We start from the raw sequence: 18,160 nt of genomic DNA on the forward strand, positions 1-18,160 counted from the left end.
TTGAACCGCCATCTCGAGCTGGTTTAGTCGCCGGGCGGCCACCCTCCGCTTGCCAACTCAATTGAACGAGAGAGAATCAGACTCACTGCGAATTGCTCGACACCAGTAGAAAATCGAAAGCGAGGTAGTTACTGTAGTAGCTGACAGATCTCGACGCCGGAGGTGCGAGGGAATAGAAGACAGAGATGCTGCCTACCGTCTCGAAAGGGCGCTCGCCCACCAGCCTTCGCCATAATCCTGTATTCCCTCAGTACTTGAGGAGAATCATCAAGGTATATTTATTCTGTTTCATTCCTTTCATCGCAGATCCTTTCAGTTCCAATTGGATCACTCCGTCGTCTTTCAGTTACAATGTTTATATTTTCAGTATTAAAATTAAGTTAACAGAGTGAAACAACAGAATTCGTGGTGTAAAAACATGGATTGAAATTGAATAGGGGAAAATGGCATTTGACTTTCCTCAGTGTGCTGCTTTATTCCCATGTATACTATACTAATTCCTATCGAGCTATTAAGGAAGCTGTCCATCAATCATTTGGGCGTTTGGGTGGATTATGCTACCTGTAGGGTGAAGTCCTGTGATCCGAGAGATATGTGGGAAGGGAGGAGGTGGCTTATTAGCCCCGTCATTTATTAGATTTCAAGAAAGGGTATCCGTCGAGGTGCTGTAGTCAAATAGCATTTTTGTAGACATCATGGTAGAAAGTGATTTAAGCACAAATGCTGCTCATTTTCTATCATCATCTGATATTCAAGATTGGTGTGGGGCTGGAATGATGTGTAAGCATTATTTTGCCATTAGAACTGTCTTGGGTTGGGTTAAATTTGTTGGAAGCGTGTCCATCAAATCAAATTTGTAGATAATTTTTTTTTTTTTGGGGAAATTGGTGGCTTTATATTAGGAGGTGGGGATAGACTATTACATATACCACAGGGAGCATCGAACCTGTGACCTCTTCACTAAGAGGTTCCGGTTATTACCGATTGAGCAAACCTTTGATGGTAAATCTGTAAGTAAGTTGTTTATTATGGTGAAGATTTCATATTATATGTTGTGGTTGTCCATCAAATCCATAAACAAGTTGCTTAAGCAAACCTTTGATGGTAAATCTGTAAGTAAGTTGTTTATTATGATGAAGATTTCATATTATGTGTTGTGGTTGTCCATCAAATCCATAAACAAGTTGCTTACATGTGAACAACTGTGCATGCAATGATACTCATAACTAAAAAAGTTTATTATTGGGTGCACTTCCGACAATATCCCACTCAGACATTAAATTAGTGATCTCTGTATTTTGTTCCATGTTCTCAATGTGCGTTTCAAATACATTTTGTGACAAACTATTTGTCATTATATCTGATAAATTATTTGTTGATTCAATCTTAGCTTAGCTACAGTTAGATCACCTTGCCCCATGAGCTCTCTGATGAGATGATATTTATATTACACATCATTGATCCATATTCTGTTTGCTAGACTTCAAGCTGGATTTCTGGTGTAAATTAAATTTACATGCTCTCTGATAGCCATGATGTCTTCTTAATCCCAAAATGATCATCTTGAAGCGGAGGGTGCCCCCCCCCCCCCAAAAAAAAAAAAAAAACTCCTTATTCCCTTCTTTTTTATTAAGATTATTTAGAGAAGGTAAGAATGGAAGTCGTTCAAATGCTGCTTGAACACTGTAAGACATAGAACTGTCTCTCGCTGTTCACAGATCATACGTGGTAAAAACCACGGAAATGCTCTTTTTTTTGGGTCCATAAGCTCTCCTTGCAACTGTAAGAATTTCAAATGTATTTTTTCCCCCTTTAATATACACTAGTGCAGATAGTTGCCCCCAAAGCACTGATGGACCAATCCCTCTGTCATTACATTTTTTTGGTTCTTTTTCTTTTTTAAAATATTCGGAGCTGACTCTTTTTTGGAACTGGTATAGCAAACTTTGACCGACATTTTGGTGTCCAAGCAAGAGCTTGTGTTTTATAGCATCTTTTTTCTGATTTGTAATTTCTATTTTAAGGACTTAGAGTGAAATTTAGTTGTCCGTTAGTGTATTGGAAATAAAATTACATAATGAGTTTATCTGAGGCTAGCTCCTTGTTTGCCTGGATTCTCTCCATTAGGTGTTGCTAACTTGCTATTGTTATCTCATGTTGCTCTTACTGGTTCATTGCAGTGGCAACAAATGGATATCGAATACACTTTCTGGCAAATGCTCCATCTCTGTACCACACCAAAAGTTGTGTATGCATCTACCTTCTTTTCTGAAGTAAATTGTTTATTTATGCAACAATGATCTAAATAAGCAAGTGCATGCTTCTTTTATAAGCAAATAATAAGTCAAGTGACATGTAAAAAAGTCAATTGGTCAGGAAAGTAATTCATGAGAAGCGATGGCCGTGTCTGTGCATTCGGGAGCCAATGGGAGCACTTGTGTTAGCTTCATGTGGACTTTGTAGGGCCAGGATGTACATCCTTAACAGAGAACTCTTCTCCTAAGCCAGAGTGTGAAATCTGTTTGCCCTACTTAAACCATGTTATCGCACATATCAATAAGTTTTGATTCTTGGAACTACCAAACAACCAATGGGAGACATCCAATCAGAGATTCAGAATTAGACCAGACTCACAACTGACTGAAAAATTGAAAATTCAAAAAAATTCTCCTAAAAAGGAAAATAAAAGTTTTTACTGTTGCTGCTGCTCCCCCCCCCCCCCCCCAAAAAAAAAAAAAAAAGGGTCCAACCTCCTTACTATTGTGCTGTTTTTTTTTTTTGGAGCATCCCAACATTCACTTGTTAACCTTGAATTCCCCAAAAGCATGTAGAAGCTTTAATTGCTGTCTGAATTCAGTTAGTTTATTGGATACAGTTTAAGCAGAACAAAATCTTCTTGAATTAAGTGCTACATAAATGGTGAACCAAGTGCACAAGGCTCCTGCTGCTAAGCTGCTGAGGGTCTGGGAAGGGTCATGATGTACACAGCATCATTACCTATGCTTCCACAAAGAGGTTATTTACAGATTCAAACCTGTAACCTCTTGGTCACTGTGGGGCAATGTTTCCAGACCAATTGCTACATGGTTTGATTAAATTCCGAGGTTCATGACAGGTTCCTATATTCATTTATTTTTTCATTCAAGGAAATTAAGTAACAAGACTACAGATCAAGGGCCCCTTTATGTAATCAGAGATGTTGGTGTCTACAAATAAGTCATAAGTGTTGGGAAGTTTCATGTAAAGAGATATTGCAAGTGTTTATCTAACACTTCTATTGATTATCTTGTTTGTCTCTTTTGCATGTGGAACTGAACGATGGAATACAGCTACCAGCACACTAAGTTCCATAAGCGTAAGTCTGGCTGTTGTCCTTCACTTGTTATTTGGATTTGGTTGGACTTGATAAATGTTAATGCCTGTACTGTTTCCATCCTAACCTTTCTGCCTGTAAGTCTATATCTTCTGAATGCAACTTTTAGATGCCAAAAGATTCTGTACATAATTACTTATACATCTATGAACATCCCTTTTTTTGTTTCTCACTAAAGCTTTAAGCAGTCCTATTCAAATTGTAATTTCAGGAATGGGAAGGATATTGCAATTTTTTTGTTATGTTAAATTATTTATATGATGGAAATTGTTATTGCCAATATCATTATACTAATATAGTAGTTTCTAGATTCATTATACTCTTGAAACATACCAGTAGTATTATCAGTAAATTCAATACTGCTGTAGGAGAGGATTGAATATCTCAATGAGTCCCAAACAGGACCGTGGACAGGAGAATGGTCTAGCTCAATGAGGATAGTATTGGAAGGGCAGAATGCCTTGAGAGGCAGGTATAGGGTTTGGTTAGGGTGATGGAATAGGTTTGAAACACTAGGGACTCAAGGGTTTAAACAAGAATCAAATCAGAAGCAGGTTTCCCCTCTGCCAATTTCAGTATCAAGCCAGAGAACTGGAGTTCTTTATTATCATTTTTGGGGCATTTTTTTTTTTTTTTTTTTTTTTTTTTTGGGGGGGGGGGGGTGTTAGAGAAATCTGCACTGAGTAGGGTCTTTTGGGTGGTTGAAGAAAAGTAATGGTGGTCCTGATAAAATTAGAAGGTTAATTCAAAATGGAAACTAACCATGTCATAGCAGAATAGGCAACAATAATTCGTTTGAAGGTGGGACTTTTAATGACTTGAGAACTTGATTGGGATGGAGAACATCAACTAAATGCAACCCCTTGACTTCCCACTGAAATTATCAGCAGGATCAAACACCAATTCCTTCCTGTATGGATCAAGCACAACGAAAACTGCAAAAGAAGTAGACAAAAATAACAGGTGCCGTGATGATAGAATTGTGGGCTACGATGGCCCCTCTGTGTTGCTCTTATAGGTTACAATGAAAGAGAAATGGTAAGCAATCAAAGTGGATGGTCCCAAAATTAGAAACTTCCAATTTGATCCTTTATTTGGGTTACAAGACACTATCAGTCAAGCTGATGTGAACTGACTAATAACAACTTGTTATATAAATAAAATTCTTATTCTAATAAAATATGGGACACAACTTAAACTTGACCAACTGAACCACTTGGTTCATTGGTTTACTACAGGACTAAAATAAGGAAAGATACAAGGATATTTGCAGCAGATCCAAACTATTAATGCCACTTCACATTTTTTTCAAGCAGTTGTTGAACAAAAGGGAATCAATGAAACTACTTTCATGATAAATTTGCTTACACAATATCACAAATCTAGAAATGTTCTTTTTTTTTTTGGGGGGGGGGGGGGGTTGGGGTGGGCCATTCTGCAGCTGGAGCTCCAGGTGACATTTGCAAGTCAGCTTGTTAGACTAATCTAACCAATTTCAATTTCATAAATCATCACCACTGGATTCCTTTTCATCCACTTATAGTAAACAATATTCCTTGACTCTCCCAAGCCTGCGTCTTTGTGTACATGCTGATATGATCTGCTTGAAAATTTAACATCTGTCATGAATTGTATCATTGTATGATGTTTTAAACATTCTTATTGGCTGTTGATTTCAGAAACCAAGAACCAGTGGGCACGGGATGATCCTGCTTTTGCTGTAATATGTAGTCTACTCTTGGTTGTTGCAACTTCAGCTTATTGTGTAGCGTAAGCTCCTCTTATACTTGTCACTCATAGGACACGTCCATGGTAGAGATGAATACTTCTAATGTAGTACCGATTTAACAAGTTAAAACAGTACCACCACATAATAGTATTCTCAGGGAATGGAGTCCAGGGTTGGGTGAATAATGATATATTGATATGACAAAGTCAAGTGGTCATATTGGAGCAGAACTCCAATCCAGTTCTGTTGTAAGGGCGAGGAATCCTTGCTGAAAATTTCAAATCAATGCTATCGATGGATATGAAATTATGGATCAATCCTAGTTGCACTATAAGGGGAATCTAACAGTAAAATTACATGGCCACTCAATTCTGATAATACAACATATGTCAGCAATACTAAATCAATTGAATCTGAAAATTAATTCACCAATTGGATAGATGGTATTAAACTTGGAAAAGTGGGGCATAATTGGGAGAAATCAATAGAATCTATGAATTGATTCACTAATGAGATAGAGGGTATTAGACTCTGAAAATAGGGGCAGGGTTCGGAGATAAAATTATTTCCAGATCAGCAGGTCTGATCAAGGCCTGACTATGGTTGGAAGTCTCCTCGAGGAGGAATAACAACTCCTCAAAAGTTGAGGTGATCTTCCCCTAATTCATTTAAAGAAACATTTTCATATGAATTGCAGAAAACAAGAAGAATACCTACTTATTTAGTGGGGGAGAAGATGAATGAAGAAGAATAAAGAACAATATCTGAGCTGCTTGCTTTAAGGTGGTAGGAAGGATCAAAAATCAACCAGCATTAATGACACAAGGGGTCAAGGACTGAATCTGTAACTATGACTAGAAAACTATAACAAGGATGCTGACTCCAAACAGGAACTGAAACACTAAATAACAATTATAAGTTTATAATAACAAACTCTTCCTTTTTACAACTTTGGTTCAGTTTCTTTTCTTGCAAATGGTTACTCTAGAGGGTGATTTAATTTGCATATATTGCCTTCTTTTATTTACATAAACATGATTGCCCCTTGCCCATGTTCATAATTTAGCTCATGCTTACATCTGTTTCAGGTATGATCATAGTGTGGCTCATGCTGTTTTCACAGTTATATCAGTCCTGGTTTTTCATTTCTTCATAAGTGGAGTACTAGTAGCAACTTCTTGTTGGTAAGACTTACCTGTCAAGGACTCAAGATTACATCTCTTTTTTTTTTTCTTTATCTATTACCAAATATTGAAATAAATGATTTGAATTGATTCTCTTCTGCATGACTGTCTTTTGTCCCTCTATTTTGTGTTGGATGCTTTTAATTTCTTTTTCTAGATATAACTTGGGTTGATTACCAAACAGAACCTACCATGTGGGTAGATTTATCTTTATGGAGCTAGGGGGTTATCCTCCAGTGCAATAATTGAAAATTTAAGGTGCCACATGAATAATTGGGTTCAAGTATGAAGGTGGCTACTTCATGCAAAAATGCTGATGCTTAGTATCACCTGTAGTCTACCTCTTCTGTGATGCAGTTAAAGCACAATTCCTACCGTCTCACAGTCTCTCTATACCATGGTTGTATACATTGCACATTTGGTTTTGCACATTTTGGTCAAAATCAACTTATTGGGCCTTGCTTCAGACACCAATATAGGATGCGGTTCATTCCATGTGCTTTTGGAAGAACATGATTAAATGTTAGGTTAGTTCCTTACTGGTTGGTCTTTAATTGCTTCATTGCCTGCATCCTGGTGTTCATAAGAGCTTCCTTGAGTTTGAGTTCGACCAGCTTGGTAGCCATTTACTGAAGCTGCAAAATGTATATTGATGTGATTTGATTGGATAGGAGATAAAAAGGATGACATTGGATTAGTAAAAGCATGTAAACATTCTTTAGAAAGGAATCCAATAATTCTAACAGGACTATTATTTGGAGATCCATGCTTCTCGACAGCATTGCTGTTTTTTATCAGAGTCTGTTAATTATGTACCTGTTATCAGTTAATCTGCAAGGAGGAAGAAATGCATCAGACTCCTCTCCAGATGAGGCAGTTCAGAGCATGCTCGGGGATGTATGCGAACCAGCCCAGCCATCGGATGCTCAATGGGCACTCACTGGGCAGTGCCTGAAGAATTTGCTTGGCACATGCTTATACTTGGGAAATGGGGGATCTGTATTGATGATGCTAACACCAGGGGATTTGGCAATCATATTTATCATGAATACACACATAGTTGTTTTCTTCTTAGAAGGGTGGCTTAGTAGCTCATTACATGCTCTTGGCTGGTGGCACATCTAATTGTGCCACCTGGAACAATGATGTGACAATTCCATTCTATGGAATATCTTGGCAATGATTTGGAAATGCCGGTGTTAAATTTCAATCTCTTATTCAATCATTTACGGACGCGCATACATCCATGCACCCCCTTTCTGGTCCATGTAATCCTTTTGTTGGTCCTAGATTCTCATTGGTTTGTTTTTTTTTTTGGATGAAATAAATAATTAAATTAAACGAAACACCGAACTACAAGAAGGATCCAAAAGGGAAAGGATTAGAGAGAGGAATGGAATTGGGAGTTGAGCTCCCAGGAGACAACAATGAGCCCGTTACTTGGGGAATCAACAACCGGGGGATGGGTAATAGAGATAATCATAGCGGAAACATCAAAATGGATAGCATTTCAAATCAAGTCAATAGAGCGGGATTTGGACGACCAACGCCTGAGATTACGCTCCCACCACAGATGGTGGACCATGGCACATAAAACAAGTCTACTAATCCGGTCACAAATAGAGGTACCTGAAAAGTTACTCAAAACCCAAGAGCAATCATGATCAAACCAAAATGAGCAACGAGAGCGGGGCCAAATGGAAGCAAGGGCTTTTCTCCAAAGAGAACTAGAGAAAGGGCAAGAAAAGAACAGATGCTCAATGTCCTCAATACCATTCTCAATGGTTTGTTTTGTAACTTGGCATACTTCATCTGGGCTGATACTGCCATACTGGATACTTGAGCAAGGGGCCCTGGGTATATCTATCCATTAAATGTCAAGCTGACATTCTGCTTGGTAGAAATAGGTTGGGTGGGCCACCCCCAACCAACCAAATTTGCCCTTTAATTGCCTTGCCTTCTATTTGTTGTACAAGCTTTTTTCTTTTTTTGCTTATAGATCAGATGATTCTTTCTTAGTGAAGATCATCTTCATCCTCAAGAATAACAATTACAATAGGTATACCACATAATTTGGTTTGCACATGATCTGCAATGTGCAAGGTGGCAGATATCTGGTCTGCCTATCAAAGTGTCCTGTTAATGAGAACGGTATCTATAACAATACAATAACTATCAGTTGATAACAATAATAAAGAATCAAGTATTTAACCAAACAAATATGCACACATAATTGGTTAGGTTTCTTGAGGACTTAAAAACATATCATGAAAGTAGGTTTACCTCGGAATGATGTGTTTCAAATAATCTGCATTTACAACTGAGTTGAGTATATGCTTGGAACAAATAATAGAACAGGGCACTTCAGATTATATACAACTGAGTAGGAGAATTTTACATAATGCAGAGGAGACAGAAAATACTAAGAACCTTTGGTGATAAAATGACAAAGGAACTTGAGATATTTCGTTTGCTTTCGAAGTTTCTATCAAATCTGGCCACTTTTCAGTTATTTTAATAGTGCCCTCCTTGTGCCTGCAGGTACCTGACAAATGCTTATCTTCGTGAGGAGGTTGCAAACAGTCATGTGGTTGAGCAGCGGGTTGAATGGCAAGTCATGAATCTATACTCTCTTCTGATGCAAAATGTTCTAACTGAAGCAGCTTTTACTAATTTTGACTGAATGCTGATATACAGATAGTTCATTAACTGATGATCGTTTAAGTTTGAATGCATAATTTATTGACATTTCACATAACTTAATCTATGTTTATACACATCATAATTGCTGCTGGCCTTGAAACCTTTAGCTTCATTGTTTGAATATCAAAACTCACTCTAAGCAGTTGGGGTAAGGGAGAATTCAGTTAATTAGTTGCTGGTCAAGTTTTACGTTTATGTTTTATCACATTGTCCATTCCTATGAGATTATTTCCTTTAAATTAAAAAAGATATTGATGAAATAATTCTCATAATTTTTACTACCAAATTATGTAGGGTTATATATAATGCATTCTATACTCCTTGCAAGGATAGGCTTAGTTCATATTAATTGAATTGAAGAAATAGAACTAACATAGACCAAGGGGTACACCAAAAATGAGATAGGAAAAGGTGGTGACATAAGAAAGATGATTTGCTTTGGGTTGAGGCTTGGCCAGTTGAATGGGGAAATGGGGTCCATTTAGCTGAATTGCAAAAAGGCTTCTTTTGGTTGATTTGAACCAATGAAATAGGATTAACATATTAAGAACCTTGATATTTGAATCTCTGTGTTTGAGGGATGACTGCATACCAACGTTAGTGGTACAATATGTAAAGTGGCAGCAGAAACAGAGGAAATGATGAGAAGATAGGAAGAAGAAGAACAGAGGAGGCGGAAGAAGAAGATGGTTGCAGAAAACGTGGCAGCTTCCATAAGCTTGTAAGCCTCCAATCAAAACCCTTTTATTTATAGAATGGAAAGACTGATTTAGGAAACCTCAAACAGGCGAGAGAATCCAGCTACAAAAGAGGAAGCATGAATAAGAAAGGAAACACAGTATCCTAGGAGACTTCTGGCACTAAGTTGAGCTTTCTCTGGTATGAAAATTTTGCACTCTAACACAATATATCCCCCATGGAAAGCTACATAACGATCTCAATTGGTGTGACTCATAATGATGACATTGGTTGGTGAGCTTGACTCATAACGATGACATTGGTTGGTGAGTTTTTCTGTCCCAGTTTTTGTGCCATTCATTTTAATTTTCTGAGCTAGGTATAAGCTTACAATTTTACTGGCTTCCCTTATCTTTGGATTATCACTGTTTCCGTCACTCCACATCTCTTAGTAGGTGGATCTTAATGTGATGTAGGAGAAACCCTAGAAACTAGGGGACCTACAAAGTGGGCTACTAGACTCTTAGAATTAGACGCCTATTCTTGACTGATAGTAAAGAAAGGAATTTGCAGCACTTGAGTTCTGATTAATCATGCATGTAAGACAATTAAAGTAGAGAAATAAACACAATAAGTCCTACTGGTAAGCACAACTAAACAAGAATCAATAGGGAAACAAGAGGATGGGGATCTTGGCACTATAACACTAAATTGAATGCAAGGATATTAAGAAACTTAAAGAAAATAGAGCTGTCCTAATCAATATCAGATTTCTAATAAGGAATTCAATAATTAACAATGTAAAGGGAGTCTTAGGAAGTTTTTGTTTTAAACAAAACTATTGCCAAAGAATAAATGAGAAATATTTAGGAAGAGATAATGTTACCTGCTGATCCTGGCTGCAAAACAGGGGTTAGAAAGCATATAGGGACAGAAATAAGAGAAAGAAAAAAATATTTTGAGGTAGTGGTGAATCCTAGGGAAGGAGAAAAATATATTTTGAAATAATGGTGTATCTAAGGAAAGAGAGGTGGGTGATAGGAGAGAGGGAGAGAAAGAAAAGAAACAAAGAGAAGGGAAGGGAGACTAACAAAAGAAAACTAGACTGCCGTATAAGGGAAAGAGGGAAGAGAAAGAAGAAAAAAAAGAAACGAAGATTTTTTTCTGGAAAAAAAAAAAAAAAAAAAAAAAAAAAAAAAAAAAAGAGAATAACCGTTGGGTTGAAGATTTCCAAGAAAGAAACTAGGTCTTTTTTGAGAAAAAAGAGAGTAGATCTTTGTAGAGGAGAGCAAAGGGAATTTTTCAAGTGAAAAACAAGGGTGAAAAGAGGAGAAAGTGATTACCTGGAGAGAGAGGGAGAAGTGGTGGTTCCGCCAGAGAGAGAGAGAGAGAGAGAGTAGTGTGAGCTTCTTTTCTTTTTTTCATTGATTGCCAAAAACGAATTCCATACAAGGTTTAAATAAAAAAAATTGATTCCTCACAACCCTACATGTTTAATTCCCAAAATAACCCCAACTTAAGTTGTAAATATAACCCAAACTCAAAATAATTGAAAATTGGGCCAAAGTAGACTCTAGGCCTAGCCCATAAAGACTCAAACATGAAATTAAAATATTTCAATAGTAAACTACTACCCAACCCACTAAAACTAAGGAAAATAACATGACAAACTGCCTATGAGCAGTGTTTCTCATCGAACCATAGGATCCTAGCAACTTGATAACCTCCGAACTCATCATCCATCCACATAGATGCTGTCGTGGGATGATCTATATGTTGGCGTCGCTAGTAAACTCGGAACTGCTCACTGATGTCCTCATCATAATGTGTATGTAAAAGTGGATTGATCTAGTTCTAGATTTTGGTAGGAGATTTATTAGAAGCCAGTAGCCAGGATCTGCCATCAACAGTAATCCTGGTAGGCCAAAGATAGGTATTTGGGTCAAATTAGGGGTTATGGGGACTGCTGTGAGGGTTATGTCAAGTGTGGGGTAACCTATCAGTGAAGTTTGATGAAGTTTTGATGGTGGAAACTTGCTGAATTTAAGCTAAAAGAAAAACTATGTTTAGTTTCTGGTTTCAAGAGACAGTTGATGGATTCTTGGGCTTATAATGTGAATTTGGGGCTGCAACTTGGATCAATTTTCAGTTAAGGGATGGGAGTTTTCAGTCCTAATACTATAACAACAACAAGAACTTATCCCAACTAAATGGGTAAGTTACATGGATCCTTGCCTTCCAATCGGCTCTATTTGAGGACATACTAAATACAAGGCCTAAACCATGCATCCTTTCTCATCACTTCTCCTAAGGTTCTCGTAGGGCTGTCCCTAGTTCTTCTAATTCCTTCGATTTGAATTAAATCACTTCTTACAAGGGCATTTAAAGGCCTCACTTGTTCGTGGCTGTGCCACCTTAATCGACTTTCTTGTAACTTATCATTTATTGAAGCTACTCCCAAACCAGCTCTAATATGCTCATTCCTTACCTTATCCTTCCTAGTTTTGCCACTCATCCATCTTAGGCAATATTAGCATCCTCATTCTGCTACACTGAGTTTATCTATATGCTGCTTCTTTAGAGCCCAACACCATCACCATAGCTGGTCAACAACAAATTACTTAGCCTTACTGAACTTAGTGGGGTTGGCAAGATGGAACCAATGACAAAGTTAGCCTTAACTTTTCTTTTTCTTTGGATGAATGAATAATTAAATTAAAAGCCAAGAAGGAACAAAGGATGAAAAGGGGGGGGGGACCATCCTTCAAGGAGGAGACCGGAGAGAGGAGCAAAGACCCCAGGAGAGAACAATGAGCCTTAACTTAGCAAGGGTCAAAATTGATTATTGGTTTGGTTTGGGTCAAATCTTAGGCTTTTGAGGGAATTACTAAGATGGGTTTTCTAGAGTTCGGAGGGATGGATGGAGGGATGGAGCTGAAAAGTAGATTGAGTTCTCCGAGGGGGCAGGTGAGTATTTGATCCAAATATGGTGGTTTGATGGCTGGAGTGGTCTGTGCAGGTTTTGGGTCTTGAGAATGAAGTCCAGATTGATGGCAGGCCAGGGTTTATGGCTTAAAGGACTGAGCAGGAGAAGTTCAAACTTACTATAGTTGAAGATCTTCACTGCTGGTTTGAACTTAAAAATTGAATCTTCAACTTGAAGGAGGGCTTCCACTACAATTACTTGGGCTTTATGCTTTAAGTTGGGAATTGGATCAAACACCAATCCAATTTATCTTGATCAAACACAAGACGGACAACCAAATGAATGGCAGAGTTGCAGAGCAGGCAATTTTAAAAAATTCTGAGGTCGGGGGGGGGGGGACAATTCTCTACTTAAATATGGCCTTATAGTTCCTATGCAGCCTTTGAGCTCTTAGGCTGTTTCCGGAAACAAAAAATTTCCTTCGTAAATATGTGGAAGGATGTGGAATCTAAGGACAACTGTAACATAATAGTCCCCAAGTAAAAAAGGAAATACTTCAAATAATTTAAATTGAACCACTGGTTCAAGCCTGCAAAATTTGTCCAACTTCTTATATAAATACGGAAGTAATACTACCAGTGCTACTTGTAGTACCACGACACTTGGACTGCATTTTCTTGTTGTTCTTCTTGCGGATTCAGTGGTTTCCTTGTTTTAGGCTTTTTTAGAATTAGCAATGAATAGATTGTTATTTTCTGACTCCTTGCCTCACCTTGTTTCCTTTCTCTGAAGGCTGTATGCATTTGATGTGCACTGCAACTCTTTCTTCCCATTCTTCGTCACGCTTTACGGTAATTGGTAATTGGTAATTGGTATCTGTTTAATATGAGAAATCTGAACTAATTTTTTGTGCCATGATGTTAATTCTCTTTTGGTTGTGCCAGTGATCCAATATTTTTTATCGCCTCTCTTGGTTGCACATGGTTTCTTCCCGGTGTTGCTTTCGAACCTGCTTTTCATGGTGGCAGCCACTTATTACCACTACCTCACCTTTTTAGGATATGATGGTAAGCAAATCCCCTGGGGTTTATTTATACACTTAGGGGAAAATACTGGGTTAAGCTGGGGGGATGGAAGACAATGAATTTTGCCTCAGCCTCTCCTTGGCATGGGCTTGTACCATTTCTTGCCTTCACCTATATAGTTGCAACAAAAGTTCACCTTGGTCGGATGATCTATTGTATGACAGTGAAGGCTCAAAGAAACTGTGTAATTTGGGTAATATAATCAGTCTAGATGGGCGTTGCAGAAGAGATTTCATTTATCCAATCTGCCCAAGAGTGGGTCTGGCTAGAGAAAATTGCATCGTCCTTCCATATTTTGCTCAGGCATTTCTTCTTTAATTAGTTTTACTTTATGAGAGTACTATTGAATAATACTCTTGAGGCTCTGATTGTGGTTTGTTGGATGCACTGCAGTACTGCCGTTTCTGGAGAAAACTACCTTCTTCTTGTACCCGATTAGTCTTATCATTTTCCTTACTTCTCTCAGTAAGTACATAAACTATTGAATTGTATTTTGTCCAGTAACATAAGGCTTCAGATAATCAAACTATTTCTTGCTTTGCAGTGATTGTCGGTGGCTTCAACCCCACAAGATATGTTATGAGCATTTATTTCAGTTAGCAACTTCTGATGTCATCGTTGCCCCCAACAAAACATATTGCCATAGGTAGCTGAGGGAAGTGACTGAACAGAGAACAGAGGGAGCATGGGGTTGGTCTGCTCTGAAAGGAATTTTGTAAGATTATTTTACATGTAAAGAAAAAGTACCCAATCCAAATTTCATATGATTCTAATTGTTACCTTGTGTTTGGATAGATTAGAGTGCCATTGTGAACTTTTAGCATATGAAGGACGAGCAGTGTCTGATTAACCCCTAACTCTGGACCAGCCCCCCTTGCCCAAGGAGTGTAAAATGAAAGAAGAAAGAGCATTGTGTTCATGCCATAATTTGGGATGAAGTGCAGGATACAAATGTCGTGTTTTAAGATGCAGAGTAGCATTCTTCTATGGTTTCATTTCCCAAAAATATCAAATCTAACACTAAGAAAACGTGACCCAAGAAGATTACTGACTTCCTGAATTTAAAATCTCAAATGGTATGAGGGAGGGTTGCCTTTAATTAAATATAATTAGGTTTATACATTATAGGTATATCTAAAACATATAATCCTCATTTGATTCTTAAGAGCGTTTTCTAAGTAATTAGAAGATGATTTAATGAATTGCCATCATAAAAAATTGTCATTATCTTTTTGCATTAGGACAACAAAACCTGTCAAATCTTACCATTGAGAATTAACATGCGTTTAAGGGAAATGACAAAAGGCACAGCCTAGGACATTAGCAATTCAGAGGCAATAACATCGACATTTTAGCTCAAACTTGAGTGCCGGTCGTGGCCGTGCGTTTGCAATGGACCGAAACTACAACCTCGGGGAGGTTTTATATAATTAATATAGGCGGGGCTTCACTCCTGGCTCCAAAAGGATTCGAATTCTAACCTCCTATATGAAAGCGTTGGTCTTTTGCCAATTGAGCCACCCTTTAGGGTTAAGTGTAAGGCTTTGCCTTGACTAATCCAGTGTTCGACCCGAGTTGCACACTTGGCTGTGGTGGGTGAGTCTCCCAGAAAGGGATTTTTACATCCACAAGGGTTCGATCGCACCTTACTTAAACGCGCTTCAAGTGTGTTTTTTGTGGATGAAAATAAGTGAGTCTGCCCCCTAAGTCTCGGCAAAATTCTAGTCCAACCTTAACTTTGTCTATATTACTCATGCCCCCACAAGGTTTCGATTCAACCATTTGGACCGACCTCTTATAGCACCTTACTTAAACGGACCAAGCTGCTTCCAAGTGTTTTTTTATCCATGTTCGATCTTTCTTGTCGCCAGATAGTTAACATAATAACAAATCTCTGAGGAAGCAACAAATGCTATAAATCTTTTTTTTTTTTCGTCCAACAACAAATGCTATAAATCTAAAGAGATCGTGTCCGTCTCCGGCACACTTTCCTCACAATCCCCTAAGCTTGTGGGCCCCACTCTCTAAACTGGTTAGATGATAAAAAAAATAAAAAAAAAAAAAAAAAAAAAAAAAACGGGGGAGCTTTTGGCCGTGCGCAAGGCGGCAACGGACAAACGGATCAACTGAGGGTTTGAAACTTGAAACCTTCACTGGCATTTGAGAGGGAAAAAGAACCGGCAATTGCAGCTATCGAAAGCAGCAGCTGAAAAAGTTTAGTTTATTTTGTACGAATTTTCTTCTTCTTCTTCTTCTTTTTCTAGCCTCCCTATCTGGTGTGGGAGATGGGGAGTTCGAACACGGCGGTGAAGGACGAAGTAGCTTCAGATGGCGATGACAGCAACGGGCAACCCTCCGCTTCAGATCCCGGCAATTTCTCCGAGCAAGAGAAAGTCCTTGCTTTCCATGGCCCTCTACTATACGAAGCGAAGGTACATCTTCCCTCTCTTCGCCTCGTTGGCTCGCTATCACATCTTCCTGTCATTTACCTACTCATCATCTGTTGAGTATGCTGACTCAACGTTACTATGTGTTGATATCCTTGTTTTTGCGTAGCGTTTCACCAAATACCGAATAATATATTCGGTTGAATTCCGAAAACAACATACAGAAGAAAGTTGAATCGATCTTGATTGGAGAAGAATAATAATTTACTTAATAGTTTGCTGCTTGAATTTTGCCCTAGCTTCCCCGAGAATCCATACATCCACCCCGTTAGAAGACGAAGAGCTTGAATAGGAAAGAAAACGCGTTCTGCGACAAAAGAAAGTTCTTCTAGGCTTAAGATTACTGGACATGCTAACGATGAATTTTCTGTGAGTAGTATGCTGCATTGTTGATCTTAGAAGTTTGAAAATTGTCACGAAGAATGAAATATGATCTTGGAGTGAAGCTAGAAACCGAACTAATCCAATTAATTTCTGTTGTTTATATGGAGGACTTTAACCTTAAACTGAATTGATAGTATACAAACAAGAATTAATGCATCCCTGCTAACCTGGTTGATCAAAAAACTTAAGAAAAATGTAAAGTCAAATCAGTATACTGCCTTTTATCTAGAAAGGCCATATGGGAAACAATTTCTTAATGACCGAACTTTCTTTGGACAAGTGCTCATTTTAACATAAGTAACTTAAATAAGCTTGCAATTACAGGTGAAGGGGAGGCCCAAACAGCTTGTCTACCAAAAGCCATTAATGACTGAAAATTAGAAATAAGTAGTGTCCCTCCTGTACTTAAAGATTCAAAGATATGGTCTGATTTACTACTTGCTTTTATTTTCTAGGTTCTAAAGGTTGAGTTTCGAAAGAAGGAATGGAAATACTATGTTCATTACCTTGTAAGTACATTTTCTTTTCATTTTTTCCTCTCCACCTAGTATTTGTTTGAGCACTACATACATAGTCAATGCATTTAATAAGTGAAAGCATTATCTTTTATTCCAAGTTAATGGATTAGAAGTGGTGACAGACGTTCTCATGTCAGTACTTATGTTGTCTCATTTTTGTTTTGCAGGGCTGGAGCAAAAAGTGAGTATGCTTATCTGGTCTGTGCACTATTACTAAAGTAAATGTAGGGTTTTGATTAATGTCCTAGGGCAAGCTAGCATGGGATTTTGACTTTGTGTTGGATATCTGTTGAACATCTGCTTTTCGTGTTCTGATTAATGACCGAAGGCAAGCTAGCTTAGGGTTTAAACTCTGTATTGGTTTTTGTTGAACATCTTTGCCTAAAATACTTACGCATTCTACAATTTGTGTTCAAGTCTCTGCTTTTCTATTCTCCTACCTGAGATCTTAGACTTTTTTAGCTCTGCAGACAAGTATCAGTAATTGTATTTGACAATTAAGTTTAACTTGACAGGCTACTTAAATGTCTGCAGTTGTGATACAGACGTGCCTACAGTTACTTGTCCTAAACATTCGATATAGAAACTGTATGGTTCTAAATAGATCTTGCATTTGGTGAGAAAAATACATTAGGTTTGGATTGATTCATTTTGCACTGGGAATTAGGTCCAATGTGCTTGCCATGTCTTCCAAATCCTTTAACTGCATAGAGTTCTTATTTTAAAAATAAACAATGATTGTTGGTTTGTAAGCCGTAGTGGAATAATAACTAAATGAAAAAAATGGGACAAGAAGACATCCTTCCTACCAACACTCAACACATTGGAAGAGGTAAGACCGTAAGGATAAAAGTTGTCTTCTTGGATGGGGACTTCCACATCCACGGTAAATTGTTCAGAATTTTAGAGAATGGTCCACTAAGCACTTTATTAAGAAAATCACCTGTTGAAACAACCTTTGGATGCTACTAGTATAGAATAAGATCACATAACATCTGATCAGTTTGATTCCTGTTTTCTTACGTTTCAGATATTGATAGCCGGCCTTCATCAGTTTATCTTATAAAAAAAATTTAATTGGTCCTAAATAAAGGTTTTGATAAGAAGGGAGTTGAAAGTAGGCCTTTCTAAAT

At 37.9% G+C, this 18,160-nt stretch overlaps 2 protein-coding genes across 2 annotated transcripts in view; both read left to right on the forward strand.

The window, feature by feature from the left end:
* On the forward strand, positions 1-15,087 carry LOC149017146 (uncharacterized). The gene is made up of 10 exons (XM_089151473.1): positions 1-272; positions 2,181-2,248; positions 3,330-3,355; positions 5,053-5,143; positions 6,191-6,286; positions 8,828-8,896; positions 13,386-13,444; positions 13,538-13,660; positions 14,072-14,143; positions 14,223-15,087. The coding sequence occupies exons 1-10, from the start codon at positions 186-188 to the stop codon at positions 14,276-14,278; spliced, it is 747 nt and encodes a 248-aa protein (XP_089007599.1). The 5' UTR covers positions 1-185; the 3' UTR covers positions 14,279-15,087.
* Positions 15,088-15,748: 661 nt separating this feature from the next.
* Positions 15,749-18,160, forward strand: part of LOC149017147 (MRG family protein) — a 28,553-nt gene continuing 26,141 nt past the window's right edge. The window contains exons 1-3 of the mRNA XM_089151474.1: positions 15,749-16,110; positions 16,965-17,018; positions 17,195-17,208. Coding sequence (XP_089007600.1) covers positions 15,964-16,110; positions 16,965-17,018; positions 17,195-17,208 — 215 coding nt within the window. The 5' untranslated portion in view covers positions 15,749-15,963. The remainder of the gene's footprint in view (positions 16,111-16,964; positions 17,019-17,194; positions 17,209-18,160) is intronic.

Source organism: Hakea prostrata, chromosome 4, assembly GCF_041222555.1.
Source record: "Hakea prostrata isolate BN-2017 chromosome 4, UWA_Hpros_2, whole genome shotgun sequence".
NCBI classification, from domain to species: domain Eukaryota; kingdom Viridiplantae; phylum Streptophyta; class Magnoliopsida; order Proteales; family Proteaceae; genus Hakea; species Hakea prostrata.